Here is a 20,547-nt window from a genome sequence, read left to right on the forward strand (position 1 = left end):
ACCACCCCACCCACAGTCCTCCTTCTCCTCAATCAGTAAGTCAGTTCTACCCTGCCTAGTTGTGTCTCACAGGAGGACAATGCTTCTTTTGTCTATTGCTTTTCACTGAAAAGGACAGCAGATAAACTTTCAAAAGTAGTGTTCAACTTATTTGAAAGGAAAAGGATTCTTGTTTTCATGGGTCCTGGAAAAATCAGCATACTAAGAATTTACTGCTGTTTAGGAAAAAAAAATCAACACCCCATTTTTTTGTCTTTTTAATCAAGAAATTTCTGATCCTGTTCAGAAGACTTGTGTTACTATAGATAAACATCAATTTCAACAGAAAGGGCTTCAGCATGCAGAAGCTTTGTGTTTCTATGACCAACAATGCAGTACTTGGCTTTCAGAGAGCAGTTTCAGGCAGAAATGAGGTGTGGGATTCCTCATCACATGCTGTCTCTAAGGGGGACACAATTAAACAAGACAAACCATGCTCTGGGAACCTGAGATAGGAACTGCAATCCTGAAAATGTCCTCATTACTTGTAACCTATCTGGGGAAGCACATACACCTCCCAGATACCTGAGTTTCTGATGATGACATTCCCCAGGGGATGCAGGCCTGCGTTGAAGAAGATGCCTCCATTTGACAATGCAATACAAGCCATCATGTGCCCTCCTGCAGGTGCTACACCAGGGCTTGGTGCACTGGCTGAAAGAAAACATTCATAGGCCATGCAGCAGCCTTGGTTGCAGCAGAAGGCAGCTGGCATGGAGGACTGCCAAAAGCCAGGAAGCCTTCTGCTGCCATAACTTCTCAATGTCTCTGGTTTAGGGCTTCAGTTGAGGCCTTTTTCCTCCCTTCATCCCATCCTGCACCTACTGCTGCTTCTGCTGTTCCCTTCCCCTCACACTTTTGCCAGGCAGCAGCTGCTGCTGCAGCTGTCTCTGCCTCTTCATGCCCCTGTTTGGGTTGCTGCTGCTGCTTCTCCCTTGACTCCTTCCTAGGCCAGTTCTGCCACTGGTGCTCCCTGCAGCCACTGCAGGACGCAACCTGACTCCAGACAAGAGTGTTTGCACACACCTTCCCACTTCTGGGAGTGGGGTGCCCACACCAGAGCCACTCGTTGTATCCCTGCAGTGAATGGCAACAGCCATATCAGACTGTATGTGGGGTTTGGAGGTTTGAGAGAACTCAGCGTAGAACTTATTACTACTTATTACTAGTGCTGAGTGCTGAATAGATAAAGAACTGAATAAAGATGAAGGGCTAGATAGAAATGTGCTTGGGGTTTTGTTGTCTAAGAAGTCCTAAAATATAAAAGCATGAATACATTCATGATAAGAGTAACAACTGACCATGCCAGGGAGACATTACTGAGTAAATTCAAAGGCAACTCAATTACATGCAGGTACTTCAAGTGTCCTTTGAAAACAGCAATTTTTCTTTATGCAACAGAAAATTTCTTTTCATCTACTGTAAACAACTTGCCTATTCTATTTGCTTAGTTCCAATATCCTTACAAATCTCACCTTTTCATTTTATGCAGTATTTTCAACAGTGTTGCTATGGCAGATACTACATAAAATACATTTATACTCATGGTAGGTGTTTTTACTGCATACCACAAGTTCAGGACTTGCAAAGAAAGGTTAAAATGAGTAATAATATGACACTGTCTCTAGGCAATAGATTCCATAGTAGTCTATTTAACCTGGAGATACACTTAATTAGTTTTCAAAAAATCCTGAAACTGTTTTCTAGCTTCATGGTACAATTTTACTTCAATTGATTTTCTTGCCCACCCAACTCAGGAATGGCAAAGAGGTCTTTTTAAAATATAAGTTGACTTATTTGAGTCTCTGTTGATATACATTCTACAAAAATGTCTTCCAAATTTTAGATGAATAGTTTGGCTGAATTTGGAGCCAAAGCCTACAACAACAAAATATGAATAAAGAAAGTTTTGATTAATATGAAAGGGCCCGTAGCTTACTGAACTATCAAAAAACATTAGAAAATTTCAGAAGAATGGATTCTCAATAGTAACATTTCAACGTTTAATCACTAAACTAAACATCCTTATTATTTCTTGTTTGAAGTGCTGCCTTCAATTCTGTACTCTATATTTGTTCATGCTGGTAACTCCCATGATATAAACATGTTAGAGATAAATAGTAAAGGAATTTAATATTTGAAACCATTGTTTCTCAATAAAAACATCTAAATGGTTTGTGTCACTTAAGCCTACAAAACAAAATGCTCAACTAAAACTTAACTTCCTTCCTCTCTCTCATTGCTCTTGGGAAAACACAAATAGAATATAATAAAACAGAATATGTTAACTATGCAATGGGAAATGTATATTTTATCATATTTGCATGCATCAACTAAATATAATATTTACAAATTACCTAAAAAACAACATATCATTCAAACCCTCTATTCACACAGGCGCACAAAAACATTTCTCCAAAGACTGTCAGTGACTTTTAATGGTTAATATACTAAGGCTTTTTCAGGGCTGCTACACAAGTATAATTGGGTAAATTTACACAGGAATAGCCACCTGTCACAGAACTGAGTGTTCAGGGAAACATAAAAACAAAAGGATGTTGTAGCGCCTATTAAGCTTCACTATGTCACCATGTTATAATGACATATAATGCCCCTTAAAGCTATTTCTAATCTCAGCAACCATTAGGCCTGTTTTTCCTACTGAACTATTACAGGCTACTGTGTTAGTGATTGAGATAAAACCCTTTTTTTTTTCTTCCTAAAAGCATAGTGAAAGGATATTTTTACACAAATTTTAACTTCTGCATTGCACACTAAAAAGCAGCCAGACATACTCTACTGAGTGCTCTGCTGGGGTGGAAGACACATCAAACAGAAAGAAGAATGGACCTTTTCATGTAAAATGGAGTAGACACTGAACACATTCAACTACTACAGCTACAACATATGTAAAATGCATGTAAGAACAATCTTAAGAGCCCAAAAATCCCCAAGTGTGATTCTTTCTTCTTATGATGAATCACTCCATTGGCACCCTCTCCCCCAAATGAACATCTCTGTCTTATACACCTTTCAGCAGGAAGAGAATTGGTGTTTGTAGGAAAAGGTCTGCTCTCAAACATGCAATTTTTTTTTTTTGCACTGATTGTTTTGTGCATACAAAACCAGGAAAAGGCATCACTGTCAGTCCTGTACTCATGTGATGGGTAACCTATGTCCTCCACTCCAGCTGTGTGCTCCGGCCTTCCCCCTCCCAGAATGGATCTGTGCTGATCCTGCACTGAGCAGGTCCATGAAGCTGAACTTGTGAGTATTTACTTCTGCTTTGCCCTTTCAAAATTGGAAATAGAACAGTCTATGGTCACACACAAAAAGCTCTTGTATAGAAAATAGCTCTGAACTTCTCAGGAAGTAATTTTTTCATTTATATACCTTTTTACTATTTGGAAATTCCCACCACCACCCCAAGGAGTTTAATTAATTTATACCTAAGCAATTAAGAAAGCCAAGCTTTTTGACTGAAAAGGATAATCTGTTTACTCTGATAGCCTCCCAACTGTCTCCCACCTGCAAGTTCAATGAAACAGGCAAATTAGTGTCCTGTTTTCATTAACCATTCTTTGCAAGTCAGCAGGTCCTCATGCATAAACATCTAAACTGCCTGTTCAGTGGATGACAACAGAATCTTTGACTTCTCTTAGCATCAATTAGCTGCTAGACACTTCTTTTAAGAAACTGTGTCAGTGACCACAGCACACAGAGAGTAAAATAAAGGCGATTTCCGTCATTAACCTTTGAAATTCTAAGGATACAGCAACTGGAAATTCTAAGGAAAACATAATAAAAAAAGATAAGATAATACAGCTTCAAGGAAACATCAGAACTTTGCATAAGACAAAATTACAGATGCACAAAATGTTAACAAAAACTGTGATGGACTTCATTTAACTGTTGAAAATTGAGTAAAAAAGCAATACTAATTGTGCATGGTACTTCATATGGTGGAAATAAGCATATTTCAGGTGGCCATGAAATATATGTAAAAATGTGCTACATTTCAAAAAAAAAAATTATTTAACAAGCTCAAGTCAAAAACCTACTTGTCATTACAGTTAATGCACAAAAATAATGAAAGGTGCATGTTTAAAAGACAAAGTCACTATTACTGAGTTTATTCTTTCTTCATGTAATTGCTTTGGTGTTTTATTTGGTAACAGCTCTTCTGTTTTTTTCATGTGGAAAAGGATGCGCCTGTACTGCTGAATATAAAAATTCAGGAAAACATCAGCTCAGCTTCAAATAAAGGGTTTTCACTCCCTGGCTTTGACTCTTTGGCATCGTCATGCACTGTTCTGATTCAATGACAGACTATGTCACCACATCAGGTATTGCAGGCTAATTTTGTTTAATTACCACTTTCTCTGCAAAAGGCATCTTTTACCTAGACTGTCTACCAAGAAAACTAAAACGTGGACACATAAATTTTGGTCATGTGAATGTTTAGTCTGAAGTAACTGATATGTCAGAAAAAAAATGGCCATACAGGCCAAAAATCCACCAAATTGATTTTCAGAAGTGCTACTCTACAGAAGTAAATTTCAAACATCCTGAATAAAGAAGCAAACCCACTGAACTATAGATTGCTATTTGATGCAAAGTACAAAAATTAGCACTTACTTTCCCAACATGACATAGAATGTAAAAAAAAAAACAAAAAAACAACTCCCAAGAAACAAAAACGATTTTCTTTCACTAGTCTTTAGCAAGCAACTCAAGAACTCTACTATTTTTATCTGAACAGTATAAAAATTCCCAGATATTCCTTCAACTCAGTGTTGACAATAAACGGTTGCAAACTTTAAACACAAATGCTGTTACAAATATACAGGTAACAGCAAAAAAAAACCCCAGAAAATTAAATGAAACCAAACCAAGCCAAAAAAAACCCAAACAAACAAAACAAAATAAAACAGCCCTAAAAAGAACAACCCAAACAAAAAAAAAACAAACAAAACAAACAAAAACCCAACAAATCCAAACAACAAACCTACTACTCTCAGCATTTCTATTTTCCATTGCAAAGTAAGATGCTTTATTGTACATAGGAAGTAAAACATTTCTTTTACTACAATATTTTAAGCCCCAAAAAAGCTGATAACTACTAGTGGACCAGCTCTGAAAGAACTATTTTAAAGACATGCTTTTGTGAAACCTTAAAGAAATATTTCAATACATGCAAAAGCATGTGAAACCTGTAAGTTGAAAAGAGTACTAATGATAACTTTACTGAGATTGGAGGTACACTCTAGCACAAGTGAGAAAGGAAATTTTCAGGGCTGTTTGTTTTCAGAGCTTGTTTTACTAGGAATGCCTTTTCAAAATTGTAACTTAATGAACACATCAAAATCCTCTGTCTATAAGGATCCTCCTGGTTAGTATTACAACACTGTTCCTTGGCTTTCTCTGATTTTATTTATTGCAATACTACAGTGTACAGAAAGAGGTAGATTTTACAATGTGTAAGTATGAAAAATTTAAAAAGATCATCTGGATACAAAGTGTGAGCACTTATTGTTGACACCATAATTCCATCACAGCCTTGTGTAATTCTAACCTAAAAAATTCCAATATAGGAAGATAAAATTTTGTTGACTGGAACATAATTTACTAGGGTAGGGAATGTATAAGGCCTCAGTCAACAGTGGTTGACTGTGGTGTCATAGGGTGCAGTATGAGAGCCCAAGATCTTTATCAGCCTGTTGGACTGGAATAAGCATGATGCTCTAAAAAAATGTTTGATAAGTGATTTCCATGTAACAATAAGAACAATAATGATGATGGAGATCAAAATTGCCAAGTCTACGTTAAGACCTTTTCATGAAACTGCTATTCAAGATACTGTTTCAACTGTTTATTATGGTTTATTAAGGGTTTTCAGCTATGTGACCTGGCTCAGCAAGGCCCCTGACAGGGAGGGGGCAGGGCTGTGGGAGCAGGAGACTGTTGTGGCTGTTGTGGCAGGGACTAATGGCTCCAAAACCTGGGAATGGGTCCTGGCCGCTGGGCAGGTACGGGAGAGACTCAGAGGAGGCCATTAAGGCTTATTAGTGCCTTAGGGCCCTGACCACTGGTTACCCACTCAGAATAATGTGACCTAATTTAATAAAGCCTATAGGAAGCCCTTATCAGTTGATTTGAATAAATTTAGGCTTGTAATTGCAGGGCTGCTCCAAGCACAGCAGGGATCTCTGCAAATAGGAATCACATTCTCTCCAGACCCAGACAGCCAGGGGTAATAAAGGACAGCAAATGACCCTGGCCATGGTCTGCTGTCTGATGTCCACTACTGCTTTAACATCAGGTAGATACTTATTGTTACCAACTGTGCACCCATTTTCACAGAACAGAAAAAGAAATGAGGAAAGTGTATTTCTAAAGTGAACTTGGGAATTACTGCCAGTAGTTTTCTTTAAAATTCTGTTATTTGGACCTTTTTTGGTTATGTGCTTATTTCAAAGGCTGTAACTGTACCATATCAGAGGTGTCCCAAGATTATTTGATCGGAAGCCTTTTCCTACTGGTTACTGGTACTTATTTGACAGACTTTCAAGGAAGATGCCAGATGCCCTTGCAGAGCTAATGTAAGCCTCCACTGTTCTTTTGCTACAAGTCTGTTGGCCCTAAAATCCTTAGCTTTCACACGTATTGCATGCTCAGCTAATGAAAGAAGACCTTATTGGGTGGATCTCCAGTTGGGAAGGTAGTTACATGAAGTATTTCAAGTTTTCTCATATTTGGCATGCACACATGCAGGGTCAAATATGGTATAATTCAAGCTGTCTGATGTATAAACTGTGCCATGCCAGATTCAGGCCCAGAAAAGAGCACATAAATTAAGCAATACCTCAATGACTTCAAATGTGACTCTGAAAGCATGCCAAGGATGAAGCTGTTGTGAAGCTTTGGGAAGATACCTCTTTAATGAATTGCTGCTTATCTGCCAACAATGCTGCTGAAGTGTACACCTGATTTTTTCTGTCCTTCATGATGGCAGACTTCAGTGATAAGACTGGCCTGAAATGACTGTAGCAGGACTTCCATTTTCTGGAGAGTGGCAATAGCCATATCCTTAAATGACACCATAATGTGATTAAGGGCATGTGGTAGGTTCTCTGCTACATTTGCAAGCATTGGCCAACATGTGATGCAGTGTGACAGCCTCAGTGACCTTGGATTGAATCTGACTTGCAATGTTAAATTCTTGTAGTGATTTGAACCATCGTATGTACCATACACTATCCTCCAACTGTATCCACGCAGTAATGAGGCCGAGGGACAGCGAGCATCCTGCAGAGCCTGGCCACTGGAATGAGCTCTGCTCATGTCCCAAGCAGCATTTTGAACACTCACTCAGCCATGGAAACCCTGAGAGCACTGAGAAAGTGCCCATTGACACCGTCTAAATCTGAAATGCGTGAATGTTCTACAGACCTGTATCGAAGTGCAAATGACAATGCCAATGTCTATGCAAAAACGTGTCTGTTTCCTTTTTGACTTGCTAAATGGCATAAAGTTTTCCCCTCAGTCTCATATGGATGTTGGAATCAGACCATACTGGATGCTCTCTCTGTTCTCCTGCACTCCCCACGATTATTTCTGAAACCCTACATTTGTCTCTTCCTCTATCTCTTTTTTCCCCAGCTGCATCCTTCATACTCTTTTTCTCTCAACTTCTGTGTTTCAATACTGCAGTGTGTCCCCCTGAACTACACAGAAGATAGCTGATCTATGATCATTGCTTCACTCACACAAACCTTTCTAGGTCTTTTGGAAAGATAATTGAAAAATAATTATTCTGGAAGATAATTGTCCTGAGATAATTACCCACCTTGTCCTGGAGATAATTACCCTCCCTAGCTCTATGCTGTTCAGTGCCTGGCTTCTGCTACAGATCTCAGCCTGAGATACAGACTGAGATAACTGGAGGGAGATACTATATCTGAGGTAGTAAGTGGAAGGGGAAATGAAGGATCTTTATGCCATTGGACTTGTCTTTGTTATATTTGATTGCTCTCCAAAATGCCAATCTTTCCCATGATTTTCTGCCTTCACATCCTTTGAGTTCCTGAGTAGAGCCTGCTTATTTCATGGAAGAGATCTCCCAAGCTTAGCTGCCTTTCCTTCTGCTGGAGAAAAGAGCACACTGATCTGGCCCAGCTTGGGCTTCTTTATCACCAGTGGACTGGACTATATTTGGAAAGCCAGTGAACTCCCAAGGAAAACTGATTAGTGAAGGAGGCAAGAGTGATGACTGAACCATTGTTCGGCTTAATTGATTTCTTGAAACAGAGCAGTTAGCTGCTGGAGAGTCTGAGTGAAAGGAAACAGAACTGTAGAGACAGTCCACACAGAAATGAAACTCAGAATCATAGAATCATGGAGTGGTTTGGGATGGAAGGACCTTAAAGATCATCAAACTCCAACCCTCCTGGCATGGGCAGGGACACCTCCCACTAGATAGACTGCTCTATTCTGGTCTTGAATACTTCCAGGGATTGAGCACTTAAAGCTTCTCTGGGCAATGAGAAGTCCTTAGGTATGGCTGGAAGTTGAATAAAATCCCGAGACCAACTACTAGTCTAAAAAGTTGACCCAGGATCCAGTCAATGACTTCAGGAAAGGAACTCTGCTGAGCTGACACTTTCTGAGAGGACTAGGAGACTGACCCCCACCTGAGGGGAATGACTGTTCTTGGTCCTCCAGACTGTCCTACGACTGACTGACATAGATTTGCACATTCAGTTAACACATCCACTGTAACAGATCCGTGGGGCTCCATGCAATGGAAAGATCATACATGTTCAGGTTCCATATTGAGTACCTAAAGTAATATGCTGTGCAGATGCTTTCACTTTGTTATGGGGAGGTAGGAGAACAGTCCCCAGCACAGTATAATAAAGTGAGGCAGAATTTCATAAAGAAGCATCTTAAGTACTTCAGAGACAATTCTTTAAAGAATAATTATTCTTAATTATCTATACATTATTTGTTGCAACTAGGTCTAAAGAAGCTACTATAATAATATTTATTTATATAATTTAAATGCTAAATAAATAACACAGTAGAAATAAAGAATGATGAGGCATTAGATACTGAGGTATGGTATTATGAATTATGAGGTCCTTAGAGATGGGATTGACTGCCACAAAGTTTTGACTAGCACAAACAGTCATGGAATAAAAGAATTAGATTAATGATCAGTGGCATAATCCCTCAGTGACACAGAGGTGGATAGGGACAGATGACAATGGGAAGGCAGCATGCTTGTAGCATTTATAGAGGAAAGGCCCTAGATAGGTATTGTATGAGAAAAGAGAACAAAATTTTCAATATCTATTTGCATAAAGGTTTTCAAATAAAGTTGTACAATTGTCAATTTGTCTGGGCATACATATCCTGAGTGAATAGCTAGAACAGAGGCAAGGCAGCTTGCCTTTCCTCTTTTACAGAAAATTACTTGTTCCTTACAGTAACTACTATCTATTACCTGTGAACAAACAGGGGGTCAAAGTCCTTGTACACGCCAAACTATTAATGAGGACTTCAAATGTAAAATATGTGTAGCAGTAATACGTCTCATTACAGGTGACAACCAGGGAGTTGTCACCTGGTGTGATGCAGCTGGAGTTTTAGTCCATGCAAACCAGAAAATTCTACATTACAGCTGTGGGATAAAACTGCTTGGTATTATCATAGCCTTCATAAATCTTCCTAGTTATCGCAGCCTAGTCCTCAGAAAACAAAAACCTATTTCTTTTTCTCCCAAGTCTGTTCTTAGCCTATTCTCCTACTGCCTAGAGAAAGTGAAGCCTAGACTGAAGCTAATCAGAAATGAGTCCCATTATACATATTGGTTGGCCAGTTTCTGCAATTTGCATTATTCTTCCATTTTTTTCAAAGTCTTCTGAACCATCTGCTAGGTTATTATCACTAGACCTGTCTTAAAATAGATCTCTATCTTAATGTCTTCAAGATCCTAAGGAAATGGGAGTAAAAAAGACACTAGCATCAACCACATCACTCCTTTCAGGGTTTTTCCTAATGGTGAGATGAAACCTGCCTAGGTTACATACAGAATACATGAATATGCTTATAGTCCCAATCCTATAATGAGTTAATTCTGTTCTTGAGTTTCATATTCAGAGAGATCCTGAATTTAGACAAGCTCAGTAAAAGAAGATGCTTGCAGGAGAAAAGCATAATGAAAGTTTACCAACAGCTAAATTAACCATTAACAACTGTCAATGCCTGTAGCTCCCTATGTTTTATCAATGTCTACAGCTGTGTGTAAGTACTGCTGAAAGCCGTATTTAAAGATTAGCCTGCTCTGTATGCACAGGATGAATTATTACCCAAGGGGATAATCAACAGTCCTAAAAAGGAAACTGTTTCCTGGGTTTTCTCCTTACACAGCTATGATACATATTATTTCATTTGAACTGGCAAGAATATATCCCTGGCTTCCTCTTTCTAGCATCATTTCAAGGTCACCACTATTTGAAAAAAAAAATCAGCAGCAATAAAATATCAGATTGTGTCTATAAGTGAAGCAATGCAGAGAAGATTTAGAATAAAAATTGATAAAAATTAAATATTAATTAAATCAACTGTGAAAAAAGGTCTGCGGAATAAAATCTTAGTATTTGTTAAAAGTAAGAAAAATTAACTACAGAAAAGAACCAGGAAATTATTAAAGATTACCAAGAAAATATTATTTACATTTAATTTATGGGAATTTTATTTTTTAAACTGGACAATGCACTTTAATCACGTCTGATGTCAAATACTTTTAATTTGAAATAACATAACTTGACAATCTGGGTACAGCAGTGAATCATTAAAAATTAGCCACATGATTGTGAACTTTTAATTACTGAAGTGTTTTTTTATATATTAAAGACCCTAAAAAGGGGAAAAATAGACCTGAAATTCTGAATAAAATATTCTGCAAAGTTAAAAAAATGTCAAATCTAGAAACAAAAATTTTCCATTTTAACTTAGCAGTGGATAGTCGACATTATATTCATGTCTAGAAAATAGATTAACTGGGGAGTGTGTTTTTTATGATGATCACTGCCAGATCCAGTAACCAAAATGTCAAGTGATACTTGGTTGCCAGCCAGGGCAGCAGGATGAGTGGGTGACATTGCTCTCTGCTTTCTCTCCCATTGGAATATTGCTATTCCAGATGAGACTTCATGGAGCTGCAGGAAGGGTTGGGGTTTGCTGTGCCCTTCACTGATGCCCTAGAAAATAGCAAAGCTTTCTAGTGCCTTTCTAGCATCTGCAACTCATGGTGTGACACAAACATTGTTTTCCAACACAGTTGTCAGAACACTGCAATTTACACTTCATCTCTGTGTGCACAACAAAAGAAAGAGATTGATATACCACATAGGTATATGGAACCCAAAGAAACTGAGAGGAAAAATTCATAAAAACAACAGTAATGATAATCAGAAAGTATAAACAGGCAGAATATGTGTATCAAAAGAATGATCCAGGTAAAAAAGGTATCAATAAATATTTAATTTAACCATAGTAACTTCAGAGCTTCAATGTGAGTTAGACTTGATGATAAAAGAGTTTCAAAGGCAACAATATTATAAACAGATCATTTTATCTTCTCTAGAAGATATCCTAAGTATTCATCACTCATTATAAAATTAAACTGTCATATCTTGTAATGACTTGGAGAAATCAAACTAGAAATATCTCAGTGTTGAGCACTGTGCATGTTTGACTTCCTTTGAAGTACACTTGAGTTTAATTAGAACATAAACTTCAAAGAGTTCACCAGCTGACTACCTATTGTGAAAAAAGGCCAAAAGGTAGCTTTTCACCATCAATTTATAAACTTCGTTTCCCAAACCCCTGGGACCTCCTGGTCACAATTCTAATCAGTAGATTAAAATGTGGGAACAAAGCTGCTAAACATCCAGCAGCTACCTTGCCATAAGGGTAGACTTATATTCTTAGCTATTATTTGAGAATAATTTTTGCCGTTTTCCCTTGTCACTTCTTTCATTACAACCTAATTATTTCAAGATCATATTACTGAATGTCTACAGAATCCTGCTTACTCATTGGTCACAGCCAACCTCAAACATCAGCATGCCATGGCTTGTAAGTTTTATAGTACTAATGAGATGTGAGTATGTAATTGAATTATTGTTAGTGTCTCATGGTCAGACCCCTGTAAAAAATACATTCTGAAAATTATGACAGGAAGGTGACATTCCAGTCTCTTGTAATATTTCTATATTCTACATTGAATTTACCAAATAAAATTCCATTGAATAACCTCTAGAATAGGATCAACATTCAGATAATAATAGTTTCTCAAAGTGAAAAAAAACAACATATTACCACACAGCAACTCAAAATCATCTTAACAAAAGGTGAAATGAGAATAAATCCATGCCTGAAATCTTACATGAAAATGCAGAGGTTCATGTTTAAGAGTAACAAAGGTGCTGCAAGGAAATTATGTCCTCAGTATTGGTCTTCTTGCTGTTTTCCTGATCTTGTCAAGTAATTTTATACACATTTTGTTTTAAAATTTTAAAGATGTTCTCTGGGCATTACATGAAGACTGGATGGTAATAAATAGCTGCTGGTATTTTATTTTTTAAAAGGACCTACACTATGACTGTCAGTTTATTCTACTTCTCATGATTTGGAGGGAACACATCAAAGAAGAAAAAATGGATTTTTGTCATAATATTCTTTACTGTAAGCTTTATTTGGTGTTATTTCCAAATTACATAAGATGGTTCTGTCATCTTGCATCTAGCTAATGTTTCAGAAGAAAGCCTGCTAAAACTTTCCAAGCATCAAATGCTTCTGAATCTAAATCAAAGCTAAACAGATGCCATCAGAATAAAGAAAATTTTAATTTTGCCCTTCAAAACATCCTGAAAATGGGGAACTGAACTAAGTATTCTACATTGGACTTTATAACAAAAACATTCTTAGATTTTATTAAAATTCCCTTATAGTACAGAAGTAGAGATTTCTGGTTATTTTTAGGTCTTGGCTTTTTTTACCTCATCAGAACTAAAATATAAATTACAGAAATATTCTTCCTTAATCAAAATAACAAGAATGTATATAAAATGTAATCTCAAGTTAAATGAGCAGAAGTTCAGTTACATAAGACAAATTGTAACAGACATACTTGTGTGTTAAATTTGCCTAAAAATACAAATAACAATGGCTCTCTCACTGTGCAAGATCTTGTAATGTAAGTCCTTTCTCAAGTGCTGCATGCTTTTTCATATCTGGAAAATAGGTGCTATAGTCCTCTGCTAGGTTATGTAATCTACTACTGTCAGAACTAAAAGTGGTGGCCATTTTCATGTTTTAGCTGAAAACCTGTAATGTTCAGAAATACTGCTTTTTTCATATTTCAGCATTTTCTAATCTATTTTGACTCAAGTGACTGCTCTCCCAGCTGTGAAATCTATGCTGGCTGACACCCCTTCTGCCTCTCAATCCCATTAGCATATGCCCACATTGCAAACAGAAATTAAATATCAATTCCTCTTCATGTCACCCCTATGGCATATCTTGCATACCTCTGCCCTCTCCCACAACATTCTAATTGCCATAGCAGCAGATAGCACAGTTTGGGAAACACTATCAAACTCCAACGCAGATTGCAAGCAAAATATTCTTCACTGCACAGCAAGCAAGCCTGCTTTTAAAACAAATTCAAAGCACAAAAAAAAATTATATATATATATATATATACACACACGGAGTTTCTTTTTACTCACAAGAGGTTCTGCCATGATGATGCGAATCTTGCGTTCGGCCAGGGTAGTGAAGTTAACAAACAAGCTCTTCAGGACATATTCCCCAGGTTTGCTGTCTGGGTCAATGCTGATGGGCAGCATGGCTGGGGGTCCTCTTTCTCTCTGTGTACCAGAAACAGGAGGGACAGGTGGCTTGATATATCCGTTACCAACTGGAGAAGCTGAAATGTGGAAAAGACACATTTACTTCTGGGCAGTTCAACATGGTTTAACTGCCACAGAGCACCTCAACAGTTCACTACACTATCAAAGCAAAACTGCAGACTAGCTGCTAACCAAAGAAATACACAACACATCAGTATAACTTCCATGGCACCATAGGTGAAATACACATTATCTAACTGGAAGAAGAAATCAAAGATTAAATATTTTATGTAAAAATTGAGTGGTGTTTATTATGCAGTGCATACTCAGTCCTCTTTTTTTTTTTTTTTCCCATGGTAAGACTTGCTGATACCTATCTGAAAAACATTCTCATTTTTTTATCTTTTGCATTCAAGTCAAACCTGTAACTCAGTTGTCAACAAACAAAAATTTATTCTTTATTGCTATTCAAACTGGTTTAGTCTTCAGTCTGGTCTTTTGACTATGGTGAGTTGTAAAGAATCTTATTCTCCTGTAATCTATACTGAGGTCAGTCAAGAATGACTCAAAAAACAACATACATGTTACCAGTATAAATCTTACATGAAGAGTCAGAGATGGAATGTTTTCCATGGCCAAAAAGTATTAATTATGCATTAGCTTTCCTGAAAGTACCAAACCCTACAGTTCCATCAGGCACTTTTGAGATTACACCTGGTGTATTTTGCTCAGATTTGTGCTCTCCCATACAAAATGACATTGCCATTCTGAAGCAAGGCCAAGAGAGGACCACAAAGATGTTCAGGGGCTTGCTAGGTTAGTAAAGGCTAAGAGTGCTGGACTAATTTAATTTTGAGAAGAGAATCTTAGTGCACACTTTAGCTACCTAATGGAGTATAGCAAAGATGCCAAGGAACTAGATTCTCCTTTGAGCTGAGAATGACAGGACAAGAGGCAACAGACACCAGTTTGAATGTGATAAATTTCTATTAGATGTATGGAAATAATTTCCACCATGAAGAGGTGATCAAGCACTGGTATATGTTGTCCAGAGATACAGCAGAAACTCTGCTTTTGGAGACACTTGAAAGTTGACCAGACAACGTCCTGAGAAACCTTCCCGAGGTTTCTCAGGAGGTGGTAAGCAAGCAGGGGTAGGACTAATCATCCACCAGGGATACCTTCCAATCTAAATTATCCTGTGATTGAATTTCCCCATAATGAGTATCAAGATATTGTATACTAGACTGAGCTCTACTTGCTGTTTTTCTGTGAATGAAGGAAAAATAAAAGGAATCACTGCAAATGTTACCATTCTGCACATAAAATTTACAATCCAAAATCCTCAGGGCTCAGCTCTTATTGGCAATAAAAGTCATGTTTGGTGCTCAGGCAGATACTGGGAGCACTCTCTCTCTGTTTTGCCAGAGACTTTAAAAGTAGCAAATTAAGTAACACTGGCAAGACCAGCCATTATCCACTCTAAGTGTAATAAAAGTGTCACAATGCCCACGAGCTCTACTGGTGACTGGGAGAGAGATGCTTTAATGCAGTACAATGGAAATATTGTGAACTAAAAACATTACAGCACTTCTCCATAGCACTGCACTCCAGAGGGTTACTTTTGCATCCAAGTTGCAAAGAAAGAAAGAGAGAAAGAAGAATGAACTACAATGATGGTTGCCTCACATCGAATACCTTTAGTATCACTTTTCCTCTGAGGTACAGAATTGTAAGTGTTACTGAAATTAATTGTAATTGTTAATGACATATGATTGTTTTAATGATAGATTAGATTTTTGACCTTTCCTATGGACTTCAACACTATTTTAATAGTGTTAGGCAAATTTAATGGAGCATTAACTTTTGCTGAACAAAAATGAAAAAAAAAATTAAAATAAGAAACTTTATGGTTTCAGAGTTTTTAAATAAGAACCTAAAATTACACTGAAAACTAAAAAAGCATCCCCTAGAGTAAAGAGAACATGTTTTCCTTTAGAAAAAACAGTTTAGAAGTTCCTATATGACTATAATAGAAGACAGAAATGCTTCTCTTCATGTAGCTATTATTCTGCAAGTGTAACACATCTATACTTTTATTTTCTTCACTGAAAATAACCCTTCACTGACGAGGTACAGCATCACTCTTCAGCACAGCAGCAGCACTTCTCCCATCATGACAGATGTTTCCTGCTAGATTTGTTTCCTGCAAAGTTTCACTTGATTTTTTGAGGGCAAAAGCATTATCATAGAATCTTCCTGGCATTACGATTCTTTGCAAAAAACAAAGTGCATAAAACTCCTGCATTTATACTACACAAGGCTTGTTCTAAAAATACACTGTTGTTTTCAATAATAATCTACTTCAAAATACTGAATAAAGTGCCACCAGAGAAGAGTGTAAGTGCTACTGCTCCTCTGTCATCATCTAGGTTCTCTTAAAACTTAAACCTGAAGACAGTGGGATGCAAAGGCAGAAGGCTCTCTTAAAACTTAAACCTGAAGACAGTGGGATGCAAAGGATCAGATGCAAATTTTTATGGACTATCAAATACACTAGGCAATGGAAATTTCTCCACAAATAGCTTCAGGATGGAGTCAGACAACCTTTTTACAATCAGGAATATATTTGCAAAATGTGTGGTTTCAACTGGCTCACATCTACCCATGAAATTAGCTCGACCTCCAAGTGCTCCGTCAGGAGAATTCTTTGGTGAGCAGCGGAACCAATTTTGTCACGGATGTGTGTCCTTTGTGCGGTGCAGGCCCCGTCCCTGGCAGGGCCTGCAGGCCGAGCTGCCCGCGCCGCTCCCAGCGCCGTGCCCGGGCCGGGCGGGCTGCTCGCCAGCGCGGCCCCTGCCAAGCACAACACCCCGCGCTGGGGCCAGGCAGCCGGCCCAGGCTGCCTCTCGGAGGAATCTAATCGAACACAAACTTGCCTTCTGTTCCTCGGCAGTTCTGCTTCAGACCTGGCTGCTAAGCTCAGGACAGCGGGGGGATTCAAGGGAGGCGGGCGGTGTGTGAGAGCAGGCACGCTGCACATCCCGGCCAAACCTTAGCCATGCTACCTGGGAGCTGCCACCCTAATCTTCCATCATCAGAGCATTCAGCCAGGGTTCTGAGACTGGAATTTAAATCCACATAGTCATTGTTAGTAGGAAGCCTGTGAAAAATGCCTATTTTATGATTGGCTTTTCGCAAATATTAAAATGAATATTGTTTTAGAAAGTAATGCTGTATTAATTCTCCTAAGTAGTGTGTTAAATATAGTTTTAGGTTATAAAAAAAAATGTTAAAATAGAAACTATGCTATGTAGGATACTTTTTTTAAAGAAAGGACTTGCAGCGAGATAGCAGCCACAGGACACCTAAATCTTTCAGAGAAAATGAATTTATTGCCCTCTTAGCAGAAGAAACGAACTTCTTCCCGCCTCGAAGGCACTGTTAGGATTCAGAGGAAGAAGTTGACGAAGACCAGACAGAATCTGTATTTGAATGGGATTTATGCATCATGTATGAGGTGTATGAATATGCAACAGGCTATTGCTATTAAGGGTTAATCCTCTGCTAACGGGTGTCCTTTTTCGGGCTCGTGCTGCCCAGAAAAAGGCACCCTGATGCCCGTAACTCTTTGTCTCTATTGTCTCATATTGTCATAATTCAAATTGTTCAAATTATTATTACTCTAATTGTATTACTATTTTTATAACCATTTTATTACTATTAAACTTTTAAAATTTTAAAAACAAGTGATTGGCGTTTTTCACAAAGCCTTTTAACAATGATTCAGTTCGGTTTGTGACACAGGCAGATTTAATTTTTTTCCCCAGACATCTAACCAAAAAATCACTTATTTGCACACTGTAATAGAGGAAAAAATTATTTGTGAGATTTGCCATGCACCAAGAATTTTTATTCTAGTTCTTCTCAGAAATAAAGAACTTCACAACCTTTCCCCAAATACAGAAAAAACACATCCTGGGGGCTAACATCTATCATTACTACAGCAATTACAGCAGTTTAGAGAAATGACTGACATATGAAATTGATTTAGTTCAAGTTTTTAAAAGACCATTTTGTAGCTGTTAACTCCATCTAAGCATCTTTAGTGTGAAAGCTAACATTGCCAACACTCTGGGGGTCTAGAGCTGATCATGAGTTGGTCATGAACTATTATATATGGGTTTGGCTTTCTAAAGCATCTTTTCAGCTTCGTTATCTCCAGCATTTGCATATGCTTGATATTTGCATTGAAAAAATCTGGCCCAGTGACAAGACTATCACTGATATCTATACTGATAATGTATGAGCTTTAACAGAATATAGCTTTTATGCCTAGACCGAGAGCCCTATAAAACTCACTTAAAAAGAGTTGCCTCTGAGACATAAAATTAAAAATCAAGGACTCAAAGAGGTAGCTGCATTACTGGTTGGTTCCTTTATGTTGACACATTATAATGTGAGCCTTAGAAGTAGCAGTAAAAAGGATGGGCTCAGTTTCGCCATCTACCCCAGTGAAACACTGCCCCATTAAATAAAATGCATAATTTTAACATGAGAAATCACCATGTAGAGTTTGTGTGGGTGCATGCTGAAGATACATAGAAGGAGGTGGGTGGAAGGAAGGAGTTATACTCAATTTGAGATACTGATTTCCTTAACAAATTTAGTTTTTACTGCCTGATTTCAAAATAATAAATTTTATGTGAAGAGAACAGATGTACCAGAACAGATCACAGAAGCATTTAGTTTGAATGTCTACATATTGCAGGGTATTGGTCACCACATAAGTACTCTATTAAGCTAAACCCTTGACTTAGAGGAAAGTAGCTCATCCACCAGGAGAATGAATGGTGATGCACATGGAGGATACCATGGTAACGCCGATGCTCAAGGACTCTGCAATAGCAGAGAATGTACAGATCAAGTTTAGAAAGTTGTATACATATTTAAAGCTCCTATCCTACGAAAATCTGTAACAAAGTTTAACCATGCTCGATCAACTATAAAATGTCTGTACTATTTGTAGGTGTAATTCTGTCTGAAGCACCTTTTCTTATTTCCAACACAGTCTCTTATTTTTCTAGTAAACGTGCAATAAGCTCTATTTCAAATTGTACTCTTATCCTAGAGAGCATTTTCATTTACTGCAGGCTATAAGCACATAATTTTCTCAATTTTATGTATTTTTAAAAAATGAAAGAGAAAGGAATAAATATGGAAATATTAGTGTAATATCACACATGGTTGTCATCACAACCATATACTATTGCCACAGAAAGGCCTCCTGACTTAAAATCACTGCTAGATTTTTCCATGTATTGATCATTTCCGTGATCAGAAAAACAGCTGTAAAAAAGCACAGTAGTTTTAGTGCAACTGTCAAAAGCTGATACTGGAGATAAGTACCAAATGAAATTATCATAAGAGAGTCCCTGCTATGATCTGCACTATTTTTCTTAGAGCTGTAAGAGGAATCAAAACAAGTGAACGATCATAATACACAAGCCAAGAATCTGTGCTACACTGGATATAACTTCAGCCTTACAGTTACTGAATTTTCAGTATCTTTAAGCAGAAAAGCAGAGGTTGCATTTTTTTAGTAAACTGTATCAAATTTACACTTTAGCAGCAATGAACAAACTAATAAGACAAATGCAAACATCAACTTGCAGAATTTTCATACCTACCGAGCCCCTTTATAAAGCCGATCACGCTGGATTTTCTCCAACATGCTACTGTAATATCCATGAGCCTGTGAATACCTGAAATGTTCCACTCCTTCAGTTAGAAAAGTTAGAGTCCTTTTCTAACTAAAATAGAAAAATAAATAAGTTGTTTCATAATCCTGTTTCACACTTCCTCACTGCTTGTGAGGAAGACATTTCCTTTGGTTTCTTGGTATTGTTTCTCAATAGACAAACGCTGAAGACCTGCTAGAGCAGGCCTGCAGATCAGCTCAGCCTTTCCATAACCAAAGGGGTAATTTTTAGCTTCAGCATATGATGATGACCACTCACAGAGTGGCTGCACGTCTATATTTATCCACGAGTACATACTATGCTGACAGATTAGTGAAACTACTTCAGGCACTCCAAGAACATGAGACAGGATAATGGAGTTCGACAAAAACAAACCACACATATCAAACACATGTATTATCATACAATCCAAGCTGAAAGCAATTAGTATAGAAATGCAAAGCACAGTGACAACACAGGATGGGTTTTGTTTTGTAACTAAAGTCTTTTGGCCAAAAGTACATACAGTCTAAATTCCTTTCGATAAAGTCAACCCAGTATCTCTTCTTTTCCCATGCCAAGAATCAGTGAGAAACCACATATCCTTAAGAATAACGGTACATCTGCTGCAGTAACTCTTGAGAAAATTTGCTTTGTTTTAGAATGGCAATTATAATATTAAAAAGAAAACACATTATTTAATAAAGCACAAAGAATTTAATTTACAAGGATATGGTCAATGTGCCACAAAAGGTTGCTTTTTCAGCTTTTGAAGGAGAATATTTCCAATTAATTCAAGCTTGATAAACAGAGAATTAAAAAAGGAAACTTTTGCTGAAAGA

The 20,547-nt window shown here is 37.6% G+C and overlaps 1 protein-coding gene across 5 annotated transcripts in view; it reads right to left on the minus strand.

Moving 5' to 3' along the window:
• Positions 1 to 20,547, minus strand: part of FRY (FRY microtubule binding protein) — a 196,528-nt gene that overhangs the window by 115,431 nt on the left and 60,550 nt on the right. For all 5 annotated transcript variants that reach the window (XM_054517889.1, XM_054517894.1, XM_036386661.1 and 2 more), the window contains exon 2: positions 13,842 to 14,041. In XM_054517889.1, coding sequence (XP_054373864.1) covers positions 13,842 to 13,961 — 120 coding nt within the window. In that variant the 5' untranslated portion in view covers positions 13,962 to 14,041. The remainder of the gene's footprint in view (positions 1 to 13,841; positions 14,042 to 20,547) is intronic.

The sequence above is a fragment of the Molothrus ater genome, chromosome 2 (genome assembly GCF_012460135.2).
Source record: "Molothrus ater isolate BHLD 08-10-18 breed brown headed cowbird chromosome 2, BPBGC_Mater_1.1, whole genome shotgun sequence".
NCBI classification, from domain to species: Eukaryota; Metazoa; Chordata; class Aves; order Passeriformes; family Icteridae; genus Molothrus; species Molothrus ater.